The 24,229-nt window shown below is 34.6% G+C and overlaps 1 protein-coding gene across 3 annotated transcripts in view; it reads right to left on the reverse strand.

Annotated features, from left to right (window-relative positions):
* LOC141495598 (lipase maturation factor 1-like) overlaps nt 1–24,229 on the reverse strand; it is a 702,841-nt gene that overhangs the window by 511,608 nt on the left and 167,004 nt on the right. For all 3 annotated transcript variants that reach the window (XM_074197124.1, XM_074197126.1, XM_074197125.1), the window contains exon 2: nt 22,709–22,857. In XM_074197124.1, coding sequence (XP_074053225.1) covers nt 22,709–22,857 — 149 coding nt within the window. The remainder of the gene's footprint in view (nt 1–22,708; nt 22,858–24,229) is intronic.

The raw sequence follows: 24,229 nt of genomic DNA on the forward strand, positions 1-24,229 counted from the left end.
AAACCTTAACTGTTTTATATATTCTTAAGAACTACAAGATCATAAAATGATACTATATTAGGTCTCCTTTTCACACTGCATACAAGTCTTTCATTGCAAAACTAGGAGTTATTCCAGGTTATCTCAGAGATGGTGTTAACAGGGAAGATGATGTCATCTTTTGAATATTTTATAAAATCATAGTCACTGCATACTATGGGGTTGAAGCCCCAGATCAGTGAGTTTTGTCTAGAGTAGTGGGGTCAAATGGAATGAATGAGTTCTATTCAGGCATTTTCCATATTTGAGGCTATTTGTTTTCAAATGACATTTTTAGTTCCTAAGAAGTGTGCTAAAATATAGAACAAGATGTTTGCTGGCTCTTAAGGATAGCAGGGAAAATCCACTATGTAGAAAGTCTAGGGAGTTGAACTTTCCTTGTATCATGCAGAAAAATCACTCACTCAAAACTGAAATTCCGACCAGTAAAGAAGGGTTGTGACTCAGAAAAGAATGTGAAATGTCCAAACCTGCTGATCTCGACTCCATTAGGATATATAATCATTCCTCCACTTGATCTGTTCTATTTAGCTCTCTGACCACAAAAACACTGCCTGCATTTTAATGCAAGACCCCAGACTCCTTTACCTGCTTGATCTTCCACTATTCTCATCCTCTTTCCTTCTACAATCTATATGCTCTGCTCCTGGTTTCAGAATATTGTTGGGAAAATTAAGTGGAACTTAATTTACTAATATATTAGAAGGTTAGCTATAATTCCTTTACTAGTCTTTTATTGATTCCCTAGTATACTCCCAGCATGGCTATTCTAAAACTTTTCCATTATGCTCAAGCATCACTCTCCCCCTCCAGTAGAATATGTATTGATCAACAAATTTTAATTTCATATCCTCATATAAAGTTAAGCTCCCCAAGGACTATATGAGATGAATATTACTCTTTTTTTCCTTCCCTTTAAAAGTTGTTTCACCTTCCAAGGACTTTACCCAATTCCTGCGACCTTCATGAATTTTTACTTTCTAAAATACTGTTTCTTGTCTCACTCTCTGGCACTCGCACTCTCTTTCATTCCCCTCCCCCCCTTTCCCTAAATTTCATGGCACTTATACTCAGTCAATATAACAAATTAGAATACAGTTTTGCATCATAATCTAATTATGCCTTTAGTTTTTATCTTACCAACTAGACTAAAAGTTCTTTAAAGATTGCAAACATATTTAACCATTCTCCTATAAGGCCCTCTATTCCTGAGGTCCAAGTTTGAGCATATATGTATGAATTTGACTCCCAACATAATACTGGATATTTACCAGTACCAGGGTCTAATGTAATATATCTACAAGAACATATGCAGTAGTATCATTGATATTTCTGCTCTTAGATATATAATTGGCCTAATTGTTTTTATTAGGACCTTAGTACATAACAATGGTTATTTAAAAAGATAATAATTCATCTTAGAAACCAAAAGCAGACATAATTTAATATCCTACCAAGCTCAAGAGACTTTTTGCTGTGTTAATAGCCATAAAGAAAATAAACTTATCCTTAGTTTAAGAGCAGAAAGTCAAGCAATAAGCTACCAATAATATTTTCATTAAGAATGATTTTTACCCTAATATCCATCAACTGGAGATATACGACTGTGTATATACTTACATACACATACATACACACACATTTTTATAAGATCAATTAAAGGGACTTTACTCTCAAATTACTGGTGTAAATGGATAAATATTGGCATGTAGACTGAAATTAGCAAGCTATAATTAAACAATTCTCAAATTAATTGTCCTTAAAAACTAATTATAATAGAAATGTTACTGAATCAAAGATAATGAAGAGATCTTTTGCTTAATTATAATGATTATTAGCACTGATACTTATTTCTGCTTTAAAGACTGTATAATCTTTTTACATATATTGCCCTGTTTGACTCTCACAAAAACCATGAGAGGTAGATATTAAAGAAATTGCCATTGTTATTTTAAAGTGGAGGAACATGAAGCTCAGGAAAGTTAAGTGATTTGTTCATATTCACATTAGGATCAGAGACAAGATCTGAATCCTGGACTTTCTATGTGAAATCCAGCTCTGCAATTCACGAAGAATCTAATAGGAAAAATAATGAATACTTCTTACATTTACATTGAATTTTAATCTGTAGTAAATATTTAATTCAAGCTCAGATTACACAATTAAGTGTTAAGCTTTATTTCAGTCATTCTTCTACACCAAATCCTTAAAGATGACATCATATACCATTGTATGAAATAATGAAAAAAACTGAAAAAAGTCACTGCAGTACAAGTAAATTAGCCTAAATATTTCACTTTCAACTCCTTAATTATTTATCAATTACTCCAAAACATCATAAATATCCTGCAGAGAAAGCAAGAGGGAGAAACGGATTTCACTATCACAACTAACAGGCACATACATATGTATGTTTCCTTAGTTTGTTCTCTAGTTACCCCCACTGTCTCAAACATCTAGGATCTCATTATACAGATGAATGATTCCAAGTTTTCTTCACATCTTTAACTAATTTGAGGGCCACTCGCATGTTCCTAGCAGTCTTGGCCACTGGCGACAGAAAATAACCACTTTGGGCCACATTGGTTTATGAGAAAAAGGAATGTTTCTGAACCCACATACAGATTTAGGGGAAATTATTTGACAGAACCAATATGTCCGTTGCAAACAGAAATTGATTTATAAAAGTTCATAGTTCCTCAGACTAGAAAATTTAACTACTTCATGATTTGTTTTATCCTTTTGTACAGCTCAATTTGTCTTGAACAATACTAGTTTTAAAAAGCGTATGAAATATAAATAGTACGTGGTAAACTAGAACTATATCATATGTCTTGGTATGTTAGAGTCTACAATTAAGAAAGAAAAAGAATCCAAAAAACCAGACCATTTATTATTTAACTCAATTAGAATAAAAGTCTATACTACCTCCTTTTTAAAATAATCTTCCTCCATATGCCTTCAAGAAATATTATCCAGTATGAAATGAAAGGAAAATAGATTTTAAAGAAACTAAATATAAGTTTACAATATTTATTTTTACTTTTTAAAAATATATTTAATATTTTACTTTTCTCCAGTTAAATAAAAAAACAATTCTTAACATTCATTTTTAAAACTGAGTTTCAAATTCTCTCCCTTCTTCCCACTCCTCCTCCCACATTGAGAAAGCAAGCAATTTGATATAAGTTATAAATGTATAGTCATGCAAAACATTTCCATAATAGTCATAGTGTGAAAGAAAAAAGACCCCATCCAAATATAAAAAGGAATCTCTAGGAAAAAAGAGCAAAAACAGTACATTTCAATCTATATTCAAATGGATAATATTCTTCATAAGTCTTCAATTGTCTTGGGTCACTCTATTGCTGAGAGAAGCTAAGTCATTCACAGCTGATCATTCTATAATATTTGCTGTTACTTTGTACCTAGTGCATTTTACTTTGCATCAGTTTATGTGAGTTTCTCCAGATTTTTCTGAGAACATCATGCTCATTAATTCTTTTTTTTAAAGGTTTTTGCAAGGCAAATGTGGTTTAGTGGCTTGCCCAAGGCCACACAGCTAGGTAATTATTAAGTGTCTGAGATCAGATTTGAACTCAGGTACTCCTGACTCCAAGGCCAGTGCTTTATCCACTACACCACCTAAGCCACTCCCATGCTCATCATAATCACAATATGCCACAATTTGTTCAACTATTCCCCACTTGATAGGCATCCCCCCATCCCCCCAATTTCCAATTCCTTGCTACCAGAAAACAGTTGCTATAAATATCCTTGTACATATAGATCTTTTTCCTTTTTCCATCTCTTTTGGAATACAGACCTAATAGTTGCATTGTATTTTATAGCTCTTCGGGTATAGATCCAAATTGCTTTACAGAATGGTGGAATCAATTCACAACTCCACCATCCTGCATTAAAGATTCATTTCCTCTATATCCTCTCCAACATTTAGCATTTTCCTTTTCTGTCCTATTAACTAATCTAACAGGTATAAGGTTAAGTAGCTCAGAAATTTTTAAATTTGCATTACTCCAATCAATAATGAGATAAAACATTTTTAATATGGATATTTAGATAGCATTGATAACCTCATCTGAAAGTTATTCATATCTTTTGATCTTTTATCAATGGGGGAATGGCTCTTATGACTTAGTTCTCTAAATGTTTGAGAAATTAAGTCTTTATCAGAGACACTTGCTTCAAAATTTTTTCCAGTTACTAACTGTATTTTGTATTTATTCCCCCCACCCTTTTATTCCATTCTTTCTCTCCTTTTACCTTCTCCCTCCTCAAGTGTTTTACTTCTGAATCCTTTTTCCCCAATCTGCCCTTCCATCATTCCCCACCATCTCTTGTTCCCCTTCCCTCTAACTTTACTGTAATATAGGAGAGATTTTTATATCCAATTGAGTGTGTATGTTATTCCCTCTTTGAGCTAAGTCTGATGAGAATGAGATTCATTCAGTCCTCTTCACCCCCCCCACACACTCCATTGTAAAAGCTTTATCTTTTTTTACGTAAGGTAATTTACTTTTATTCTACCTCCCCCCTTTCCCTTTCTCCCAGTACATTCCTCTTTCATCCCTTAATTTTTTTTTTAGAGACTATCCCTTCATATTCATTTCATTCTGGTGTCCTCTGTTTATATATACACTCCTTCCAACTACCTTCATTGTGACAAAGTTCTTATATGAGTTAGCAGTATCACCTTCCCATGTAGGAGTATGAACAGTTCAACATCATTAAGGCCTTTATGATTTCTCTTTCTTTTTTATAGTTCTCTTAAGTATTTTATTTGAAAATCAAAATTTTTGTTCAGCTCTGAACTTTTCATTAGTAAAATTTGAAATTCTACTTTTTCATTGAATGTCCATCTTTTTCCCCTGAAAAGAATTTACTTGATTTTGCTGGGTAGCTGATTCTTGATTATAATTCAAGCTTTTTTGCCTTCAGGAATATCACCTTCCAAGCCCTACAATCCTTTAATGTAAAAGTTGCTAAATTTTGTGTTATACTGACTGTGGGTCCATGATACTTGAATTGTTTCTTTCTGGTTATCACAATATTTTCTCTTTGATCTGGGAGCTCTAGAATTCATCCATAATATTCCTGAGAATTTTCATTTTGGGATCCCTTTCAGGAAGCAATTGGCAGATTCTTTCAATCTCAATTATACCCTCTGGTTCTAGAATTTCAGGGAAGTTTTCTTTGACAATTTCTTGAAAGATGATATCTAGACTCTTTTTTTTAGGGTTTTTTTTTTTGCAAGGCATGGGGTTAAGTGGCTTGCCTAAGGCCACAACAGCTAGGTAATTATTAAGTATCTGAGGCTGGATTTGAACTCGGGGCGGTACTCTATCCACTGTGTCACTTAGCCATTCCGACTCTTGTTTTTTAATCTTTGGTTTCACATAATACACTAATTTTTAAATTCTCTCTCAGATCTATTTTCCAGGTCAGTTACTTTTCCAGTGAGATTTTTTACACTGTCTTCTATTTTTTCATTTTCTTTTATTGTTTCTTGATTTCTCATAAAGCCATTAATTTCCATTGCTCAATTCTAATTTTTAAGGAATTATTTTTTTTCAGTGAGCTTCTGTATCTCCTTTTCTATTTGATCAATTACACTTTTTAAGGATTTTTTTCTTATTTCAGTGAATTTTTTTGTGCCTCTTTTCCAATTATTCAATTCTGCTTTTTTTTTAAGGTACTCTTCACTGGCTTTTTGTGCTTTTTTTTAACCATTTGGCCTAGTCTGATTTTTTTTTAGGTTTTTTTTTTGTAGGGCAAATGGGGTTAAGTGGTTTGCCCAAGGCCACACATCTAGGTAATTATTAAGTGTCTGAGGCTGGATTTGAACTCAGGTACTCCTGACTCCAGGGCTGTTGCTCTATCCACCTCATCACCTGGCAGCAGCAACCCCCCCCCAGTCTGATTTTTAAGGTGTTATTTTCTTCAGTTATTTTGTATCTCCTTTATCAAACTGTTGATTCATTTTTCATGATTTTCTTGCATCACTCTCATTTCTCTTCCCAATTATTCTTGTACTCTTGATTTTCAAAATTCTTTTTTGAGCTTTTCCATGGCCTGAGACCAATTCATATTATTCTTGGAGGCTTTGACTGTAGGAACTTTGACTTCATTATCTTCTTCTAATGCAGGTGATTCAGTGGCTCCAAGGCCTGCTCCTGGTTTGATTGGAGCTGGAGTTGTACCAGTTTGGCCTACACTGGCTGGACTGTGCTCCACCCTCTCTGAGGCGAGACAGACTTCTCTTGCAGACCTTCAAGGTTGTCTTCCATGGACTGAGAAGTCCAGAAACCACCACCACTTCCATTGATTCAGTCACACAGCTGCCCATTCCTGGATTGCTGACATGGCCTGTGCTGCACTGCACTTCTCTCTCACCCTGGTACAACAGACCTTTCCTGTTGACGCTCAAAATTATTTGGAAAATTGTTGCACTTCAAAATCTACTTAGAGTCATTATTCAAAGGTATTTGGAGGGGCTTGGGGGGATAGACCCTGCCTTTACTTCACCATCTTAAGTTTACAATATTTTTAAAGAAAACAGTGAAACATACTTCATTGAAGCTATAATCTATCTATGGTCTTGAATTTGACAGAATAGGACTACTAGAATTTGACTCTGGAAGGGTAAACTTTATTCAAAAAGTGGAGAAGAGATAAACATATCAATATATTAACAAAATATGTGAAAAAGTCCAACAATCACAGTGGGTAGATCTAATGGAAAACAAAAGGATAGAGATCAATATATGATTCCAAATTAGAAAAATTACACAGAAGCAACCACTCCATTTTAGAATTTATAACAGAAGAAAGAAAAAACTAAGCAAGTTGTCATGTACTTAGGTTTTGGATCAATAGGCTATATAAAGGAAAAAAATAGGTTATATAATGTCCAGAGAAAAAGTAGGCAGGATCCTGTAGATTAAAATCCTATAAGAAAAGTCAACCCTAGAGAAATGGGAAGCTCTGAGAATGAAAATCTGAAGATACAATGTAAAACAATTCTGATCAAGAAAAATGGGAGTTGGCGTAGCTAGATGACACAGTGGATAGAGCACCAGCCCTGGAGTCAGGAGGACATGAGTTCAAATCTGGTTTAAGACATTTAATAATTGCCTAGCTGTGTGACCTTGGGCAAGTCACTTAACCCTACTGCCTTGCAAAAAGAAAAAGAAAAGAAAAGAAAAAAAGAAAAATGGAAGTTATTGAGAAGACTGATGCAGATGTATAGAGAAATCACAAATTAGATTTTTTTATCAATCTGAACTAAAGAAAGAAGCCAGACAAATAATGCAAATGGATAGGTTAGCTCTAGTGAGTGTATACTCCAAAGAGAACAAGTACAGAAAGAAAGGAAAATATTCATAAACATTTTTAGTTGAAATTTTATTTTACTTTTCCAATTACAAACTTCGGTAGTTTTTCAACATTTATCCATTTGCAAATTTATTAGTTACACATTTTTCCACCATTCTTCCTCCCCTTCCCCCACTATGACAGTGAACAGTCTGGTAGAAGCTGTACATGTACATTTGTGTTTAACATATTTACACATTAGTCATTTTGTGTATGAGGAATTACAATTAAGGTGAAAGAAAAAACCATGAGACAGAAAGGAGAAACAAAGGAGAAGTTCTAAAAAACTTTTAAAAATTAAACATAGTATGCATTCAAATTCCATGCTTTTTTCCCTTTATATATATAGATAGCTTTTCCATGTTAATTCATACTTTTTGCAAAAGCAAATAACTGGAATCAAAGGAGCAGTACATTGATTGAAGAATGGCTGCAAAAAAATTTATTTGTACCTGTCTCCCTAGAGCTACTCCTAAAACTTTAGCTCATAAGTCTCCACAAGTATATTTGCCTTGAACAGTTAACCATTTGATATAATGAAATGGCATAGCATTAACATAACAAAATATTCCCCCTAAAAGCCAAGATGCACTTTTGCACAAATGCACACTGCATCACTTCAGAGTTGAACTCACAGAGAACAGGAGAGGAGAGAGGCATTCCCAGCCTGTCCTCATCCTGCCCCTTCTGGGCATCACATTTTTGCTAGGCATTTTGCTCCACTGGTCTTCCTAGACTCAATCCTTTCCACAACTGACTTTAACATACAGCTGGATGCACTAGACCTGATTTATGCTGAGTGCAACTCCTTTTTGGCAACTTGCTCTGACTGGTCTGCTGCAAGAAACCAAATAGTTGGAGCTGCAACACAGCTCTCTTTCTTTCGTTCCTTCTCTTTCTTTCCTTTCCTTTCCTTCTGTCCTCCAGGTTCCAGAGCAATTACTCTGACCAAAGGAATGTAAATTTTGACGGATGAAACCTAGCAAGATATCATCCCTAAATCACTCTGGGTCTCTTGGATTGACCAACAATAAGTCCCAGTCAGCCGACCCTATTTGGTCACAGTTTGGGCAGGGACTGTCTAGAAGTCAAAATAAATGGCAATTGTGTGTTTTAGTCAGAAATCCCAAGGGTTTTCCTTCTCAGATTGATTTTTTTTTTGATTATTCAAAAGAGGCCAATCTCTGCTTCATTTCTTTCTTAACTGCCTTAATCACTGCATGGGAGTTGCCTCAGTCAAACTTAGGTGCCTGTGTGTTAAAGGTCTTAGTTTAAAAAGGCCAAGGTCCCCCGCTGCATCCAGGGCCATCTCCAGTCATGCTTATCTATTTCTAACCACTGGACCCAGAGAGATAGCTCCAGGGAAGAACGTGAGCCTAGTGATTTAACACAACACCCTCTCACTCAAATTCAATTCACATGCAGGTTTTGGCATCATTGACCTGATGTCATAGCCCTTTTTAAGAACAAAGAAGAAGAAAAAAACATTGTCCATGAGATTCTTATTCATTCTCTCTCTCTCTCTCTCTCTCTCTCTCCAACACACACACACACACACACACACACACACACACACACAAATTCTTGCAAATGAAAAAAAATAGCAAAGTGGAGTCCCCTTTAAGAAACAAGTTCTTCTTAAACTATCAGACGTGACTCTTAGAGTAAATGTACTGCTGCTGGCTTATTCTTGAAGGCCATAATCAATATAGCTGATCCTTCTGTAAATCAATGACTCTCTTCCCATAAATATATCAGATTGACTCCTAAAGGAGTGATAAGCATAAACATTTCCTTCCACTTTTATAAGTTTTAAATGGATTACCTCACATTTTGTATCTTAGAGATCTTCCAAAAGGCTACTAAAGGTGGGAACCAAGTTCGAATACCCTCTACAAGGTACAACTAGAACTATACCAAGTAGTTTGATAGGAGCAAAACCCTAACAACTAATCTTATTAGCTGAAACTTCCATACTATAATTTGATTAAAAAGGAAACTCAACTTATCAGGTATATGTTTATCAATGACCTACTATGACAGATAATTTAGACTGAATGCTACATATCTCCCATGACAGCAGATAATCATCCTTTCGGCAAGAATAAGTCTCTTTGCTCTATATCTCAATAGATGTTAATAATCAGAGTGTTGTATTTCTCAAGAACTCTTGTATGATTTTAATAAATGCATGAGAGTCATTATATTCTACTGAATCTAATGCATTTCATAAGTATGTCAGAATTATAAGGTGATATATTGTGAGAACTTTTTGGTTAAAATAAATATAAAAATATAAAAGACTATAAAGATAGAATCTGCTATAATATATCATTTGCAGTCTGTCTATTCTCCTCTTATATCTTAATCAAGGAAGACCTTGATATGTGTTATTGACTTTTTATTTTTAGGTATTTGCAAGGCAATGGGGTTAAGTAGCTTGCCCAAGGCCATACAGCTAGGTAATTGTTAAGTGTCTAAAGCTGGATTTGAACTCAGGTACTCCTGACTCCAGGGCCCGTGCTCTATCCACTATGCAACCTAGCTATCCTCGTTATTGACTATTTTTTAAAAAAGATTTGAGGAGATGGAAAAGTGGACCTACAAGTCAGTATTTACCTATATTTTCTAGATCCTCTTTTTTTCTAATAGTCAAGATTTTTTCCAAGAATTTAATATCCACCTCTTTCAGCTAGCTTTAGAATCATTTCTGAGTGTCCTTAAAATATTCTCATTTCTAACATGAACATTTTCCATTTATTATATCCAACTTAACTGCTCTTCCTGTATTTATTTCCCTAGAACTCTTTCTACTTCCTCATGAAGTGTACAAAGACTGAATGAACAAGCCTTTAGTAAGGGCCTCCTGTGTCCCAGACACAGGTTGAGCTCTGGGGTTAGCAATAAGAAAATGAGCTGATCCCTGTCCTCCAGGCACTGACATTCCACCAGAGAGCTATAAGCCCTAGAGTAGGATAGGACCCCAAGTTTTGGTGTGGGAAGTAACAAGATTTGTGAGGGAGCCTCACAGTTTTTCTGGTAGTAAGCATTGGTTGGTTAAAATGAAAAGGTTAAAATGAAAAAATTCTAAATCCACTGTTGATGGAAAACATAGCTAAGTTGCTCTTTTATTGAAGGGGAGCTTGGAAGGGAGGGAGATTCTTTTCCAAATCTTAATAAATTGTTTCATTTTTCATCCATTTGTTGTTTTCCTGCTAGTCTCATCTTTAAATATTTGACTAAGTCTCTCATCAGCTTTTTTGCAACTTTGTTTTATTAGCTTTGATGTTTGTACAAAGCAATACAGCTCATAATCTCCCATCAAGACCATATACATACATATATATGTATATATACATATATCCATATATCCTTGCTTGAACATTTGACTGATTTAATTACCAATAGGAAAAAGAATTGGGGAAGAATTTTCTTAAAAACAAATGTATTAAAAGACTTGAAGAACAGGGGAAAAAATTGGCATTTTCTTGATTTTTTGAATGAATCATAATCATTTTTTAAGGAAACTGTCACAAAGGTATTATGGAAAGACAAAGTATTATGTATGAGTAGCTCAGTATGAGGAGTGTTTTAAATTAGGGTCTTCATAAAGTAGATTGTTAGAACTAGAAGAGGCTTTAGAAACTTCAAGTCCAAACCTGTCATCATATAGATGAGTACACCAAGACCTACAGGTAGAACTGGATTAAGCCTCCAGAATCCTAGTCCAGTGTTTTTCCCCTTTCCCTATGCTTCTTGGCTGCAATAAAAATAAATTAGAAGAAATAACTAAGTAGATCTGAAGAATCCAAATCACCAGAGTGATATACTCATCCCCTTCCAAAAAAAAAATCACAAGGATAAAGGAACTAGGGCTATTAATCTGCTGCTCAACCAGAGGGTAGACAGGAAACAACTGCTGCCTTCAAGAAAATAAAAAGATTTTTCATGGAAGCAACATGAAAATTTTCTTTCTATGCCCAAGGGCAACAAACATTTAGTAATCATGTACTAAACACACACACACACACACATATATCTATATATCTATATGCCAAGCAACAGAGAATACAAACTCAAAAATGAAAATCACCACACTCAAGAAACTCAAATTTTACTAGAGGGAGAAATAAAATATTAATAAATGAAGAATATATATTTGAGGAAGAAAAATTCACAATAATGAGAGCATACTAAAAATTGGAGAAGCATCAAAGGCTTCTTGAAGGAAGGGACCTTGGTTGAAACCTAAAAAGAGTGAGGAGTTTTAAAAGGGGAAGGTGAGGGAGAGTGGTATTCCAGAATTGGGGGGGGGGGAATCTGTTGAGAAAGCAAATCAATTTGGCTAGAATATAAAGCATCTAGTGAGGGATAAAGGATCATCATTTTGGAAAGATAGATTATAGAAAGCTTAAGTTTGTATTTTATTCAAAGGGCAAAGAGGAATCACTGAAAATTCTTGTGCAAAGGATTGACTAGTTTTTTAGCAAGATAAAATTAGCAGCTGTAGGGAGGACAGATTAGAGAGGGAGAGTTGAGACACAGGGAAATTAAGTAGAGGGTCATTTTATACATTATGAATAACTATTCTATATGAGTGTTTTAAGTCAGGGGCTTCACAAAAGTGTCAACTGCACTGGCAGCCTAACTCTTCTAATCTTATTACATCTCCTGGGTAAACCCTATTTAGAGTGGACTTCTGCAATCAATCTGCTTCCCTGTTAAGAGTATATCTAGCATCATCTATATCAAGAGGTAATGCAGCAGCAATACAAAAAACATACTAAAAACCAGACAAACTGAGTTCAAGTGCAGATTTTAAGAAGCTATCTGTGGATAATATAAAGGAAACAAAGCGAAAAGACTTCAGAAGACACCTCCTCATTCCCACTCCCTCTATGCATCCAGCAATGGCCTTAGCCCTATGCCTATAACATCACATTTTTCAGATGTTTGGAAGATCTTTTCTTTTTCTTGCTTCCTTTTTTATATTTTATTATGAGGCAAGATTTTCTAGGAGGGAGGGGGGGAAAGGAATAAATTGGGAAATACAGGTGACATAAAATCCAAAAATAGTAATAAAAATTCTTTAAAAAAAAAAGAATTCAAAACTGAAGAGGTTCTGAATGAGAAGGGGTGGGTAAGCAACACCGATGAGCATTGAGAAGTGACAATGTTTTTTTTTTTAAGAAGAGAAAAAAGGAGGGAAAAAAATTAGCTTTGGGACCTTCAACAAGCAATCACTCAGGTCTAAATGTATTTGTTAAATGGATTCTATTTTTCTTCCCCCCCCCCCACAATGGAGGAAAATATGAAAGAGTGAAAATAAATGCTTTTTTAAAAAAAATAAATATGAATTAAAAAAATATAAATGAAGCAAAGGGAGCTAGAAAGAGTGGATAGATGAGACCAGATTGAGAGTCAGCATGATGTAGTAGATAAGAGGATGGGACAATGAGAAAAAATGCTGTAATTTTTGTGAGTTTTTTGCAGGGTAGTCGTATAAAGGATTTCTAGAGTCAGAGAACAGCATGAGCAATAAGAACCATCAGAAAACTGGAAGAGGTTGCTAAAGGATTGGGCCAAAGACAAACTAAAGAAAATACAGGGGCGAAAATATCTAAATAGAGAAATATAAAGAGTGAGAACTTTCTTAGGTGAATGTTAGCACCATGCTTACTTAACATTTCAACAAAGGATTTAGGTCTGGTAGAGAAAAGGTTGCAAGAAATTTTCAAGTCTGCCAATGTCCTAAAGTTTTCTAAGAAGTAATATAGTCAGTTGACAAAGACTAAACTTTAGAAAGATCTCATAAAGCTTTTTAAGTGAATTGTCAAGTGGCAAATCAAGTTCTATGGTCTATGAGAAAGCAATATGCCAAGAGGAAAACAACACAAATTATGCTTTTAAAATGAGGTACTCTATGGAGGTACAGCTAGTGATAGCAACTGTGGGGAAAAAATAGAAGCAACTTCTCTGGTGGACTTATGATAAAGAAAGGAATTCACCCCAGAGACAGAGCCACTGGAATCTGAACACGGACTGAAGTACAATTTTTTTCCTCTCTCTCTATTCTTGAGGTTTCCCATCTTCTTGGGGGGGGGGGTTATGTTTATTCTTGTGTTTACACTTATAACATTCAATTTACATCAATGTATGGCATGGAAACAATGTAGAGACTGTCAGACAGCCTTCGGGGTGGGGGGAAGGGAAGAGGGGGAAAAATTGTAGAATTCAGAGCCTTGAAAAAAATGATGGGTATAATTAACTACTGTATATAATTGGAAAACAAATAAAATGTTTAAAATGAGGTACTATAAAGCTATAAAATCACTGTGATTAAAGAACACTCACAAGCTTCAGACAGGACAATTTTAGGACAAATTAAACCAAATATTAGTACACATAATGAGTAATAAACTTGGGAGAACTTGTGGGTGAAAACAATGTCTAGTAGGCTAACCATCAAATAAAAAGGTTTAAGAGTCTAATGGGCATAGAGGACTCTGCAAGGTACTGAATGGAACAGAAAGAGAAGATGTGATCGAGTCACTGCCCCTATCACCTGCCTTACAGTAGAATACAGCAATGCAGTAACAGATAAACTACACTATAAATTCCTTAGGTAAATGCATAATAAAATGTTTTGTGAGATGGAAAGGGAATGCCACCACAGCTGGAAGCCAATAGACAACTTAACAGAAGAGACAACATTAAAGTTTTACATTTCACAAATGAAGAGGGGAAGGACATTCTAGGTATAAGGAGTAACAGGAACAAAGACAAAAAGAGGGGCGGACACTCACAGGATATAGCGATTTGGCTGAAGCAGAGTATGTATAGGAAGACAACGGTAAAAGATAAAGCTAGAAACGTAGGGCAGCACCAGATTTTGAAAGGTCTTAACAGGTTGGCAAAAAAGTTTGGACTTTGAAAGAGGAGTTACTGAAGACTTTAACAGTATTGTGATGTATCAAAACTATGCCTAAAAAAATTATTGTTACAGGAATTAGAGACAGTCATTAGGGATGCACAAAAAATATTTGGAGTCTATTACAACAGTGCAGGTCAGTGGTAATAGGGGCATGTAACATGCAAGTAAGCATATAAGAAATATTGTAAAGGCAGAAACAAAAAAGCTTTAATGACTGAAAGGATAAGAACAATTCTAGAGGTCATCTTCTCCAGGGATCCGAAAAAGATCATGAGCAGAGACAACCAAGTTGAGAGGAGAACATTTAGAGGAAAGGATGAACTCAGGTTCAGGCATGTTAAACTTGAGTGAGTGGTCCAGGTAAGGATTTTGAAGGCAATTAAAGGAGCAGTTAGATGGCACAATGGATAGAACACCGGCCCTGGAGTCAGGAGGACCTAAATTCAAATCCAGTTTACTAGCTGTGTACCTTGGGCAAGTCACTTAACCCCACTGCCCCACAAAAATAACAACCAAAAAACCCCAAAGGCGGCTAGAGGAGCAGATCTAAAAGCAGAAACTGTGAGAATGAAAAAGATTTCTAGGGAAGAAAATATTAAAAGAGGAGAGAGCATGGTAGAGTGCAAAGCAAGGTGGATTTAGAGTCAGAGTTTAAATACAAGGTTTGAATTCCTGGCCCTGCTATTTATTACCTATGGGACTTTGGGAAAGTTATAACTTCTCTAGGCCTCAATTCCTTATCTGTGAATGAGGGGGTTGGACTAATTGGCCTCAAAAGTTCCTTCTAGCTCTACATCTGATACTTTGGCATATTCAGTAATATCTTCTAACCAGTTAGAATACAAAATCTTGACATATAGATATGTAAATTACAGCTTCAGTAGAATAAGGATAAAAAAACAGTTTCTGAGGAGCAAATAAAATAAAAGCATCAAATATAAACAACTTTTTCAAGAAATTTAACAGTAAGAAGAAAATGAGAAAGGATGGATGGATAGTGGAGTCAAGAGACGACTCTTTTAGGATTGAAGAAGTCCAGAATGTCTAGGTAGGTAAGAAGCAATTGGAAGCTAGGAAGAAATAAAAGATATATGAGTGGAAAGGCAATTACTGCTGGGATAAGATTCTAGGGGAAACAGGAGGGAATGAGATTATGATTAATTGGTTAACCTTCCTTCTTCTGTGACCAAAGGGAAAGTAGAAAAAAGAGGAGTTTTAAGGAACAGAGGAAAGGAGCTAAAGTTGCTAATGTCAAATAATCTCAATATTCTCAATGAAGAAGATAAGTGATCTACCTCCTAGTGGTGATAGAATGAAGGTAGTAGTATTGGGAGGGAGAGGGGAAAAGTTCAGGAACATATGTTTAGTAGAATGAGACAGAACCATGGAAACAATTAAAGACTAACAGAATGCCTTCTATGGGGGGTGGGGGGAGGGAAGCAAGAATGCGGAGAAAATTGTAAAACTCAAAATTAATAAAATCTTTCTTAAAAAGTTTTTTGAGCAGCAAAGAGAACTAATCTTTAAGTTTTTATTTTTATTTTCCAGACTTATGATCTCATTGGTAAACAGAGAATCCGGTGAGCAACTTCCTGGCACTTATAATCCTAATATTGGACAAAGTTTTCTAACTTTTCCCAACAATATGCCTCAGGAAGACAGCAATCAGATAGTATGGGTTTCCCAGGATGAGGATTTATAGGTAGGATGGAGACATCACTAGGGCAAGGAATTCAAGTGGCAACAGCTAGTTTGACATCAAAATGGAAGATCATGTTGTTTAGATTGAGAATAAAGGCATGTTAAATTAAAGTATATGTTATAAAATGGAAGACCAAAGATGATTCAAGAGACTGGAAGTTCAAATAAGAACTGAATAGATTTTGTGCAAGTGAGACAGTTAAGAGAGATCAAAGATAAGAGAACAGGACAGAAAAAGGGACTAAGTCTGTGATTTTTATTAGTTTTCAGATACTCTCTCTATCAAATTAGGTCACAGAATTCTTTTGCAGTGTATAGTCTTTAAAAATTGCATGGAGCAGTATAAGACTGAGTGATTTATCCAGGAGTACAAAGTCATTATGTGTCAAAGGCAACATTTGAACCATCTTCTTGGCCTATAGGATGGAAAAGTAGGAAGAGGCAAGTTTGTGAAGGACTTTAAATATCAAAGAATATCAGTTTAACATTTTAAAAATGTAATGGACTTTATTGAAAAGAGGGAATCATTTTCATATGTCATCCTTTTGAATAATGATATACTTTTAATCCACTTAATAAAAAAAGACTTTAAAAAATCATCTTTCCTAAAAGGAAAATAATTCTAAACTAGACTGTGAATAACCAATAACTTAGTCCTATATTCTGAGATGAACTTCCTATATATTATTTCTTCACACTTTAAAATATATAACCCATCCACAGTTTCCATATAGCACATAGACCTTTCCCTTCATCTCAATTTAGATAAATATTTGCATTTTAGAACCTCAGTGCTTACTTCTATTTACTCTGCTCTTGGTGGTATAACTCAGAAGCCTCCCCTTCATAGCCCCACTTTTAATGGAAATCTTTTGGTGTAGAATTCTAAAGCATGAATATTATTTTCTTTTATACTCTTTTCTAATTTGTAAGAATATATATTTTGTCCATCTAGTTACTTATCTTTATTTTCAAAAGGTAATCTGAGTATAAATCAGTAAATGGAATTATTTCTACTGTCAAAAAATTTAGTCTAGTTATCAAATATTTCCATTTTTTCAGCTGTACTATTACTTAAAACTATACTGTCTTCAAGAAGGGGAAGATTCTAAAATGCTACCTTGCCTTGTTAATTTTGTGTGTGTGTGTGTGTGTGTGTGTGTGTGTGTGTGTGTGTGTGTTTGTGAGAGAGAGAGAGAGAGAGAGAGAGAGAGAGAGAGAGAGAGAGAGAGGCGGAGACAGACAGTGAAAGATCTCTTTATTTAAGAGTTCAGTGAGGGCAAGAATTAGGTCAGAATCTGGGTATCTTTCAAATAGGGCCTAATGAATACCTACTATGTGCAAGGCCCTGTATTCAATATTATGAGTGATTCTTTGAGAAGAATATCCAAGAATGAGTCCATAAAGTCCAAATGAAACAGGATAAAATTCAAAAGCAATACATCTTAATATTTGGATTCAAAAAATTAACTTCACAGACCACAGAGAAGGTCATCTAAGCAGCAGGGGGTCTTACTGGACTCTAAGCTGAAAGTGAATATTAATCGCAACAAAAAAAAAACAAAACCCAAAAACAAAACTAATGCAAGCTTAGACCAGAATAAGGAAAATGTAAACCTATCATGATGGTATTGCAGATGATGACATTTAGAGAACTGTGCTCAAAATACTAAGTTGGAAAATTTCTGAAAAAGAGTGATCAGGATATTGAAAGACCTTAAGCTCATGCCAAATGAAAATCATTTGTAGGAATTTGGGAGAAGTAGCCTGGAGAAAACACAAAACATGAAAACTATTGATGTACCTGAGGACTTTTACATGGAAGAAGGATTATATTTGCTATGTTTGGTCTCTTAAAAGAAAAAATTGGGGGCAGCTAGGTAGCGCAGTGAATAGAACACTGGCTCTGGAGTCAGGAGGACCTGGATTCAAATCTGAACTTAGACACTTAATAATTGCCTAGCTGTGTGACCTTGGGCAATTCACTCAACCCCATTACCTTAAATAAATTTTAAAAAATTAATGGAAATAGAGAGCTGAGAAAGAAAATATTTAGGTTTATAATGGGCTATCTCAAGAAGAAGTGAGTTCCTTTTTTTCCTTCCAAAGTTGTTGTTCTACTTCCAAACCCACATATTCTCTAAAAATTGCATTTTTTAATAATAGCAATGAGAGTTCCTATGGAAGCCATGTATGGGAATGGCAAAGGAAGCAGTAATGTACACAAACTGGATGACTGTCCCTTGTTGGGTATGCTGAGAAAGGGATTGTTTTTCAGATGTACAGATTAGGCTAAATGGCTGCTGAGGTTCTTTCTAGCTCTTGGCCTCTGCATATGTGTGATTTAGGAAGATTCTTGCACAGTCATAACTGCTGTCTCACCATTCCCTCCCCTGTCTCCCATAGAAACTCTCACTGCCATCACTACCACTGTGTGGGGTGGAGAGGAGTAACAAAAAATGAGTGAGTTATAATTAGTAGTTATGATTAGTAGAGAAGAAACTCGAAAAAAACAGGAAAAACTGGAGACAAATTTCCCAAAAGGTTGTTTTATTGTCTCCTTGATAGACCTTTAACCAAAAGTATCTTCAAAGAAATTATATAATTAAAGAGCTGGGAGGGATCTAATCAGTTACCTAAACTGATATCTAACCCATATCTAAAAAATGTCCCTATAATATCTCTGACAAAGTTAACCAGTTTCCCAAATTCTTAATATATTTATTTTTACATCACAATTAAACTACCTGAAGTTATGTGAATAAGAGATCAAATTAGCTCAAAATGCATTCTTGTTTAGAAACACAAATTCCTCCTATAAAATAAAAGTCCATCAGTCTGGGAGCTAAGATAGCAGAGTAATCAGTAGATCACCACAATTCTCCTATATTCACATCCAAACAAACATAAAATAGCACCCCAAAATAAATCCTGGAACAGCAGCACTGGCAAAAAGACAGGGTGAAACAATTTCCTGGCATTAGAAACTTTGAAGATCAGCAAGAAAGGTTTGTCCCAGTCAGCAAAAGGGGGAGTGCAGTCTAGGATGGGAAGCATCCCAGCAAGCCAGCAGGAAATCTGAGCCCCAGTATAGTGAAAAAGACAAATGCCAACACCAAGACACCTTCTGCTCCTTCAAAATGCCTCAGCATAGCTATGGGAATGGGCAGACCCCAACTCCAAAAACTGTCAAGTGCTTTTACATAATCCTGGGGAAACAGGTTGCCTCCACTAACCAGATCTCCACAAGAAAAAGCAAAAATAAACCTAACTAAAAGATACCAAAGACAATGAAGTAATATCAGTGCTACGCATATATGCACCAAATGTTGTATCACCCAAATTCTTTTTTTATTTCTTTTTTTATTATTTTTATTTTAATTGAGTTTTACAATTTTTCCCCTAATCTCACTTCCCTCTCCCTACCTCCCATAGGAGGCAGTCTGATAGTATTTACATTGTTTCCATGCTATACATTGATTAAAATTGAATGTGTTAAGAGAAAAGTTATATCTTAAAGGAAAAATAAAATATAAGAGATAGCAAAATTACATAATAAGATAACTTTTTTAATTAAAGGTAATAGTCTTTGGTCTTTGTTTAAACTTTACAATTCTCTCTTTGAATACGGATGGTATTCTTCATCACAGATACCCTAAAATTATCCCTGATTGTTGCACTGATGAAATGAGAAAATCCATTAAGGTTGATTATCACCCCCATGTTGCTGTTATCATGTACAATGTTTTTCTGGTTCTGCTCATCTCGCTCAGCATCAGTTCATGTAAATCCTTCCCGGCTTCTCTGAATTCCCATTCCTACTGGTTTCTAATAGAACATTATTCCATAATGTACATATACAACAATTTGTTCAGTCATTCCCTAACTGAGGGACATTCACTCAATTTCCAATTCTTTGCCACCACAAACAGAGATGTTATGATTATTTTTGTACAAGTGATGTTTTTATCCTTTTTCATCATCTCTTCAGTATATAGTATTGCTGGGTCAAATGGTATGCACATTTTTATTGCCCTTTGGGTGTAATTCTAAATTGCTCTCCAAAAGAAGATGGATGAGTTCACAGTTCTACCAACAATGTATTAGTGTCCCAGATTTCCCACATCCATTCCAACATTGACCATTGTACTTTCTGAATACTATCCAAATTCTTAAAGGGGAAGTTCAATGAATTACAGATTCATGACCAATCAAGAGACAGAGAGCATTATAAAGTACAAAATAGATAATTTTGAAGATATTACATTAAAAAAAGCTTTTGAACAAAAAAAAAACAATGCAACCAAGGTTAAAAGAAAAACAGAAAGTTGGGCAAAAATTTTTCCAGCAAGTGTCTCTGATGAAGGCCTTATTTCTCAAATATATAGAGAATTGAGTGAAATTTGTAAGAAGTTTAAGAATTTAAAATTTAAAGTGAGTAAAACTGTTAAGAATTAAATTTATAAAACCCATTGATAAAAAAATCAAAAGACATGAATAGGCAGTTGTCTGTTGAAAGAATCAATGCTATCTATAGGCATATGGAGAAATGTTCTAAATCACTTTTGATTAGAGAAATGTAAATTAAAACAACTCTGAGGTACCACCATCAGATTGACTAATATGACAAAAATAAGAATTATCAATGTTAGAGAGCATGTAGGAAAATTGGGAAACTAATGCATTACTGATGAAGTAGAAAACTGATCCAACATTCTAGAATCCAATTTGGAACTATGCCCAAAAGGTTATAGACCTTTGCATACCCTTTGATTCAACAATACCACTACTAGGTCTATATCCCAATGAGATCATTAATGAAAAAGGAAAAGGACCTATATGTGTAAAAATATTTATAGCATCACTTTTAGTGGTGGCAAAACTGTGGAAAAGGCTGAACAAGACATGGTATATGAATGTGATGGAATACTACTGTGTGATAAGAAATGGTGAACAGACAGTTTTCAAAGAAAAAAAACTGAAATGATTTGTAAGAACTGATGAAAAGTGAAATAAGCAGAACCAGAAAACTACCATTCAAAGTATCTGCAACATCGTGTGATGATCAACTATGAATGACTTAGCTCTTCTCAATAACACAAAGATCTAAGATGAGTACAAAAGATTCACTAAGAAACATCCTATCCACATCCAGATAAAGAACTGATGGATTCTGAATGCATATTGAAGTATAAGTTTTTTTTTCTTTTGAGGTGTTTCTTCTTTCACAACTGTGACTAATACAGAAATATAGTTTACATGATCATAACAGATAACATAACATTAAATGCCTATTATTTTAGGAAAAATGGAAGGGAAGGAGGGAGTAAAATTTGGATCTCAAAATCTTGTAAAAATGAATGCTAAATGGGCGGCTAGGTGGTGTAGTGGATAAAGCACCGGCCTTGGAGTCAGGAATACCTGGGTTCAAATCCGGTCTCAGACACTTAATAATTACCTAGCTGTGTGGCCTTGGGCAAGCCACTTAACCCCATTTGCCTTGCAAAAAAAAAACCTAAAAAGAATGAATGCAAAAAATTGCATTTAGGACATGCAATTAGGAAAAAATTAAAATAATAATAAAAAATCCAAAATAAAATACTATTAAAAGTACAAAAAAAAATCTCTTAATCTTTTCTCTAACATTTCCCTAATAGCTAGCTGAGAAATTCAATAATGAGAAATGGGAAATATTGCTTGGGATGAGAGAAAGGCAGAAAATTATAAGCCATGAAATAATTTGAATGGTAGAAGAGGCCTAAATAGGGTGATCTAGTTGAAAGGTCAAGGCATATAATATGAGAAACTGAAGGCAGAATAGGGCCATGGGGGGGGGGGCAGAAATACAGGAATTTTTTTTTAGTTCACATCTCCCTTGACTTCTCTGCAATTTTTAGCACTATAAACCATTCCTATTCTTATTATATTCTTTCCCTTGGGATTCTGCAACAATGCTATCTCCTGATTCTCCCTATCAATCAAATAAGTTTTTATTCTGTATCTGTATTGGTCACATTTGGGTTGAGTTTTGAAAGACAATCAAAATGATATTTCTATAATTTTTCTTAAAACTTTCTTTACATTACACAAAGACATTGAGTACACATATGGATAGATTTCTGAAGAAAGAATAAATATTTTGATTTAAAATATTCCAAAAAGAGCTGAGGCCCAACTGGGATAAAAATTAAAGAAGTTCACAAGATTCCAATGGTCAGGGTTTATTTGAAATGAGGAGGAAGGCAGAGAAGATTCAAATCTCAGTTTGAGCAAAAATGGGAGAACCAAGTAGCAACCAACCAATAACATAATTGACAAGAATAGGAAATACCCTCATTCAAAAAAAAAGGGGAAAGGGAACAATTAAAATAATTGTGTTTTAATAACTGAAGCTGGTAGTCTCTAAAATTAATTGACTGTATTGCTTGATAATAAAAACTTCCATACAAAGAATCAATCAGATTCTATATTACCAGGCTACAAATTCTATACTGGGATAATGATGGAAAAGAGTTTCTTTTTCACTAAGAACTAAATTAAACTGCTAATTCTAATGGTTCAAAGGGTTTTTTTATTTTTTTAAAGTAGCCCTGAAAGGTTTTTTTTTTTCAAAATAAAGCGTATAAATGTTCTACTTACCGCACCAAGCATAATTCGGAAAATAAGCCAACGAAATCCCCATATAACAATGTTGGATGTTGGGGTATATTTGGGTAATTGAGAAAAAGTCCAAAGAGGGCACAAGAATATCCCCAAAAATCCTGTTTCCAGAAGTTGAAATTCCCATCCTAAAATAATCACACAAAAAAGAAAAGTGTTGTTGTTTTTTGAAGTCAAACTGTATCTCAAAAAAAATTAAGGTGTTGATTGTATAATCTATAATTGTCAAACCAGGTAATTACGAAGATCCCTGAGAGAGGAATAAAGAACTAGGCTTAAGAGTTAGAAAGACCTGGGTCTGAATATTCAAGTCCAATCTCTGCTAGCCAATGGACCCTATCACTTAATGTTGGAATGGATCAGAAAACTCAATAAATTACAAATGAGCTGTTCCCCACTAGAAGTGTCCCTGAAACACTCCATGTCTCAGTTCAATGGCCTTCTACTAGGCTGGGTCTGAACAGTAACCTCCTCAGTTCCACCTCAGTGTCCCTCATTTCCCTTTGACTCAGCTCAATCATAGGAAGTTTTACATGCTGCCTTCATTTAATCACCTTGCATTTATTCTGTTTATATTTATTCTGGTAGAAGTACCCTTTAATATAGATTTATAATAAATAAATTTAATCATCTAATTGTGCCTGTTGTCTCCTTAAGAGCAGGAAATATATGAAATGAGTGAGTGGGACTTTGAGAGAAAGAAGTTTTCTAAAGTAAGCATATAAGTAAATAAACAGACCCCCTCAGAAACTAAAAAAAAAAAAGGGTAATTACTCTAGGGATGTATCCTTAGCACCAGCGGAATGCCTATCAATAAACATAAATGCTTATTAATTAAGGACTTAAAAGAATGAAATTCTAATGTAGTATCATTGCCTAAAGAAAAATCAGGATGAGGATTTAAATATAAACAATGTTAAATCTTAAAGAAGCTAAACAAATTTGTCTCTTCATCCCCCTTCCCTTTTGCATCTTTTCCTTGGGACCAAAAATTGGTGAAGATTAGTGTTTGTGATATTTCTTACCTTTTCAATGGGTAACAAGGAATTATACAGGGAGAGAGAATTTGAATTGAAAGTTCAAAATATATATTAAAGAATTGTGTCTATTCTTAAAGAATGTAGGTGATAATGGTAAAAATAATATTCCTTTAATATTTCTAAATATAAAACACAACTACATTATTGATAACTATATCGTCTTTATCTTGGTAATATTTATCTCAATAGAACAGCGTGAGATTTCTTTGGAATATAAGTAAGGATGTACAGGACATTTCAATAATAGCTTGGAAATAATTTATTTCATTTAAGGCAGTTTTCATCTGTTTTTATTTACTATCATTTCATTCTAACTTTGGAGATGACATAGACTCATTTCTATAAATAACTTTCATCTTAGAATATCTGTGTTCAACAAGTATAATTTATCTTTAAGTTGTTATTAAATTAAATCTACAAAATTGACCTACACTTTATAGATTAAACTCAAAGAACTTTT

This window comes from Macrotis lagotis, chromosome 8 (genome assembly GCF_037893015.1).
Source record: "Macrotis lagotis isolate mMagLag1 chromosome 8, bilby.v1.9.chrom.fasta, whole genome shotgun sequence".
NCBI classification, from domain to species: domain Eukaryota; kingdom Metazoa; phylum Chordata; class Mammalia; order Peramelemorphia; family Peramelidae; genus Macrotis; species Macrotis lagotis.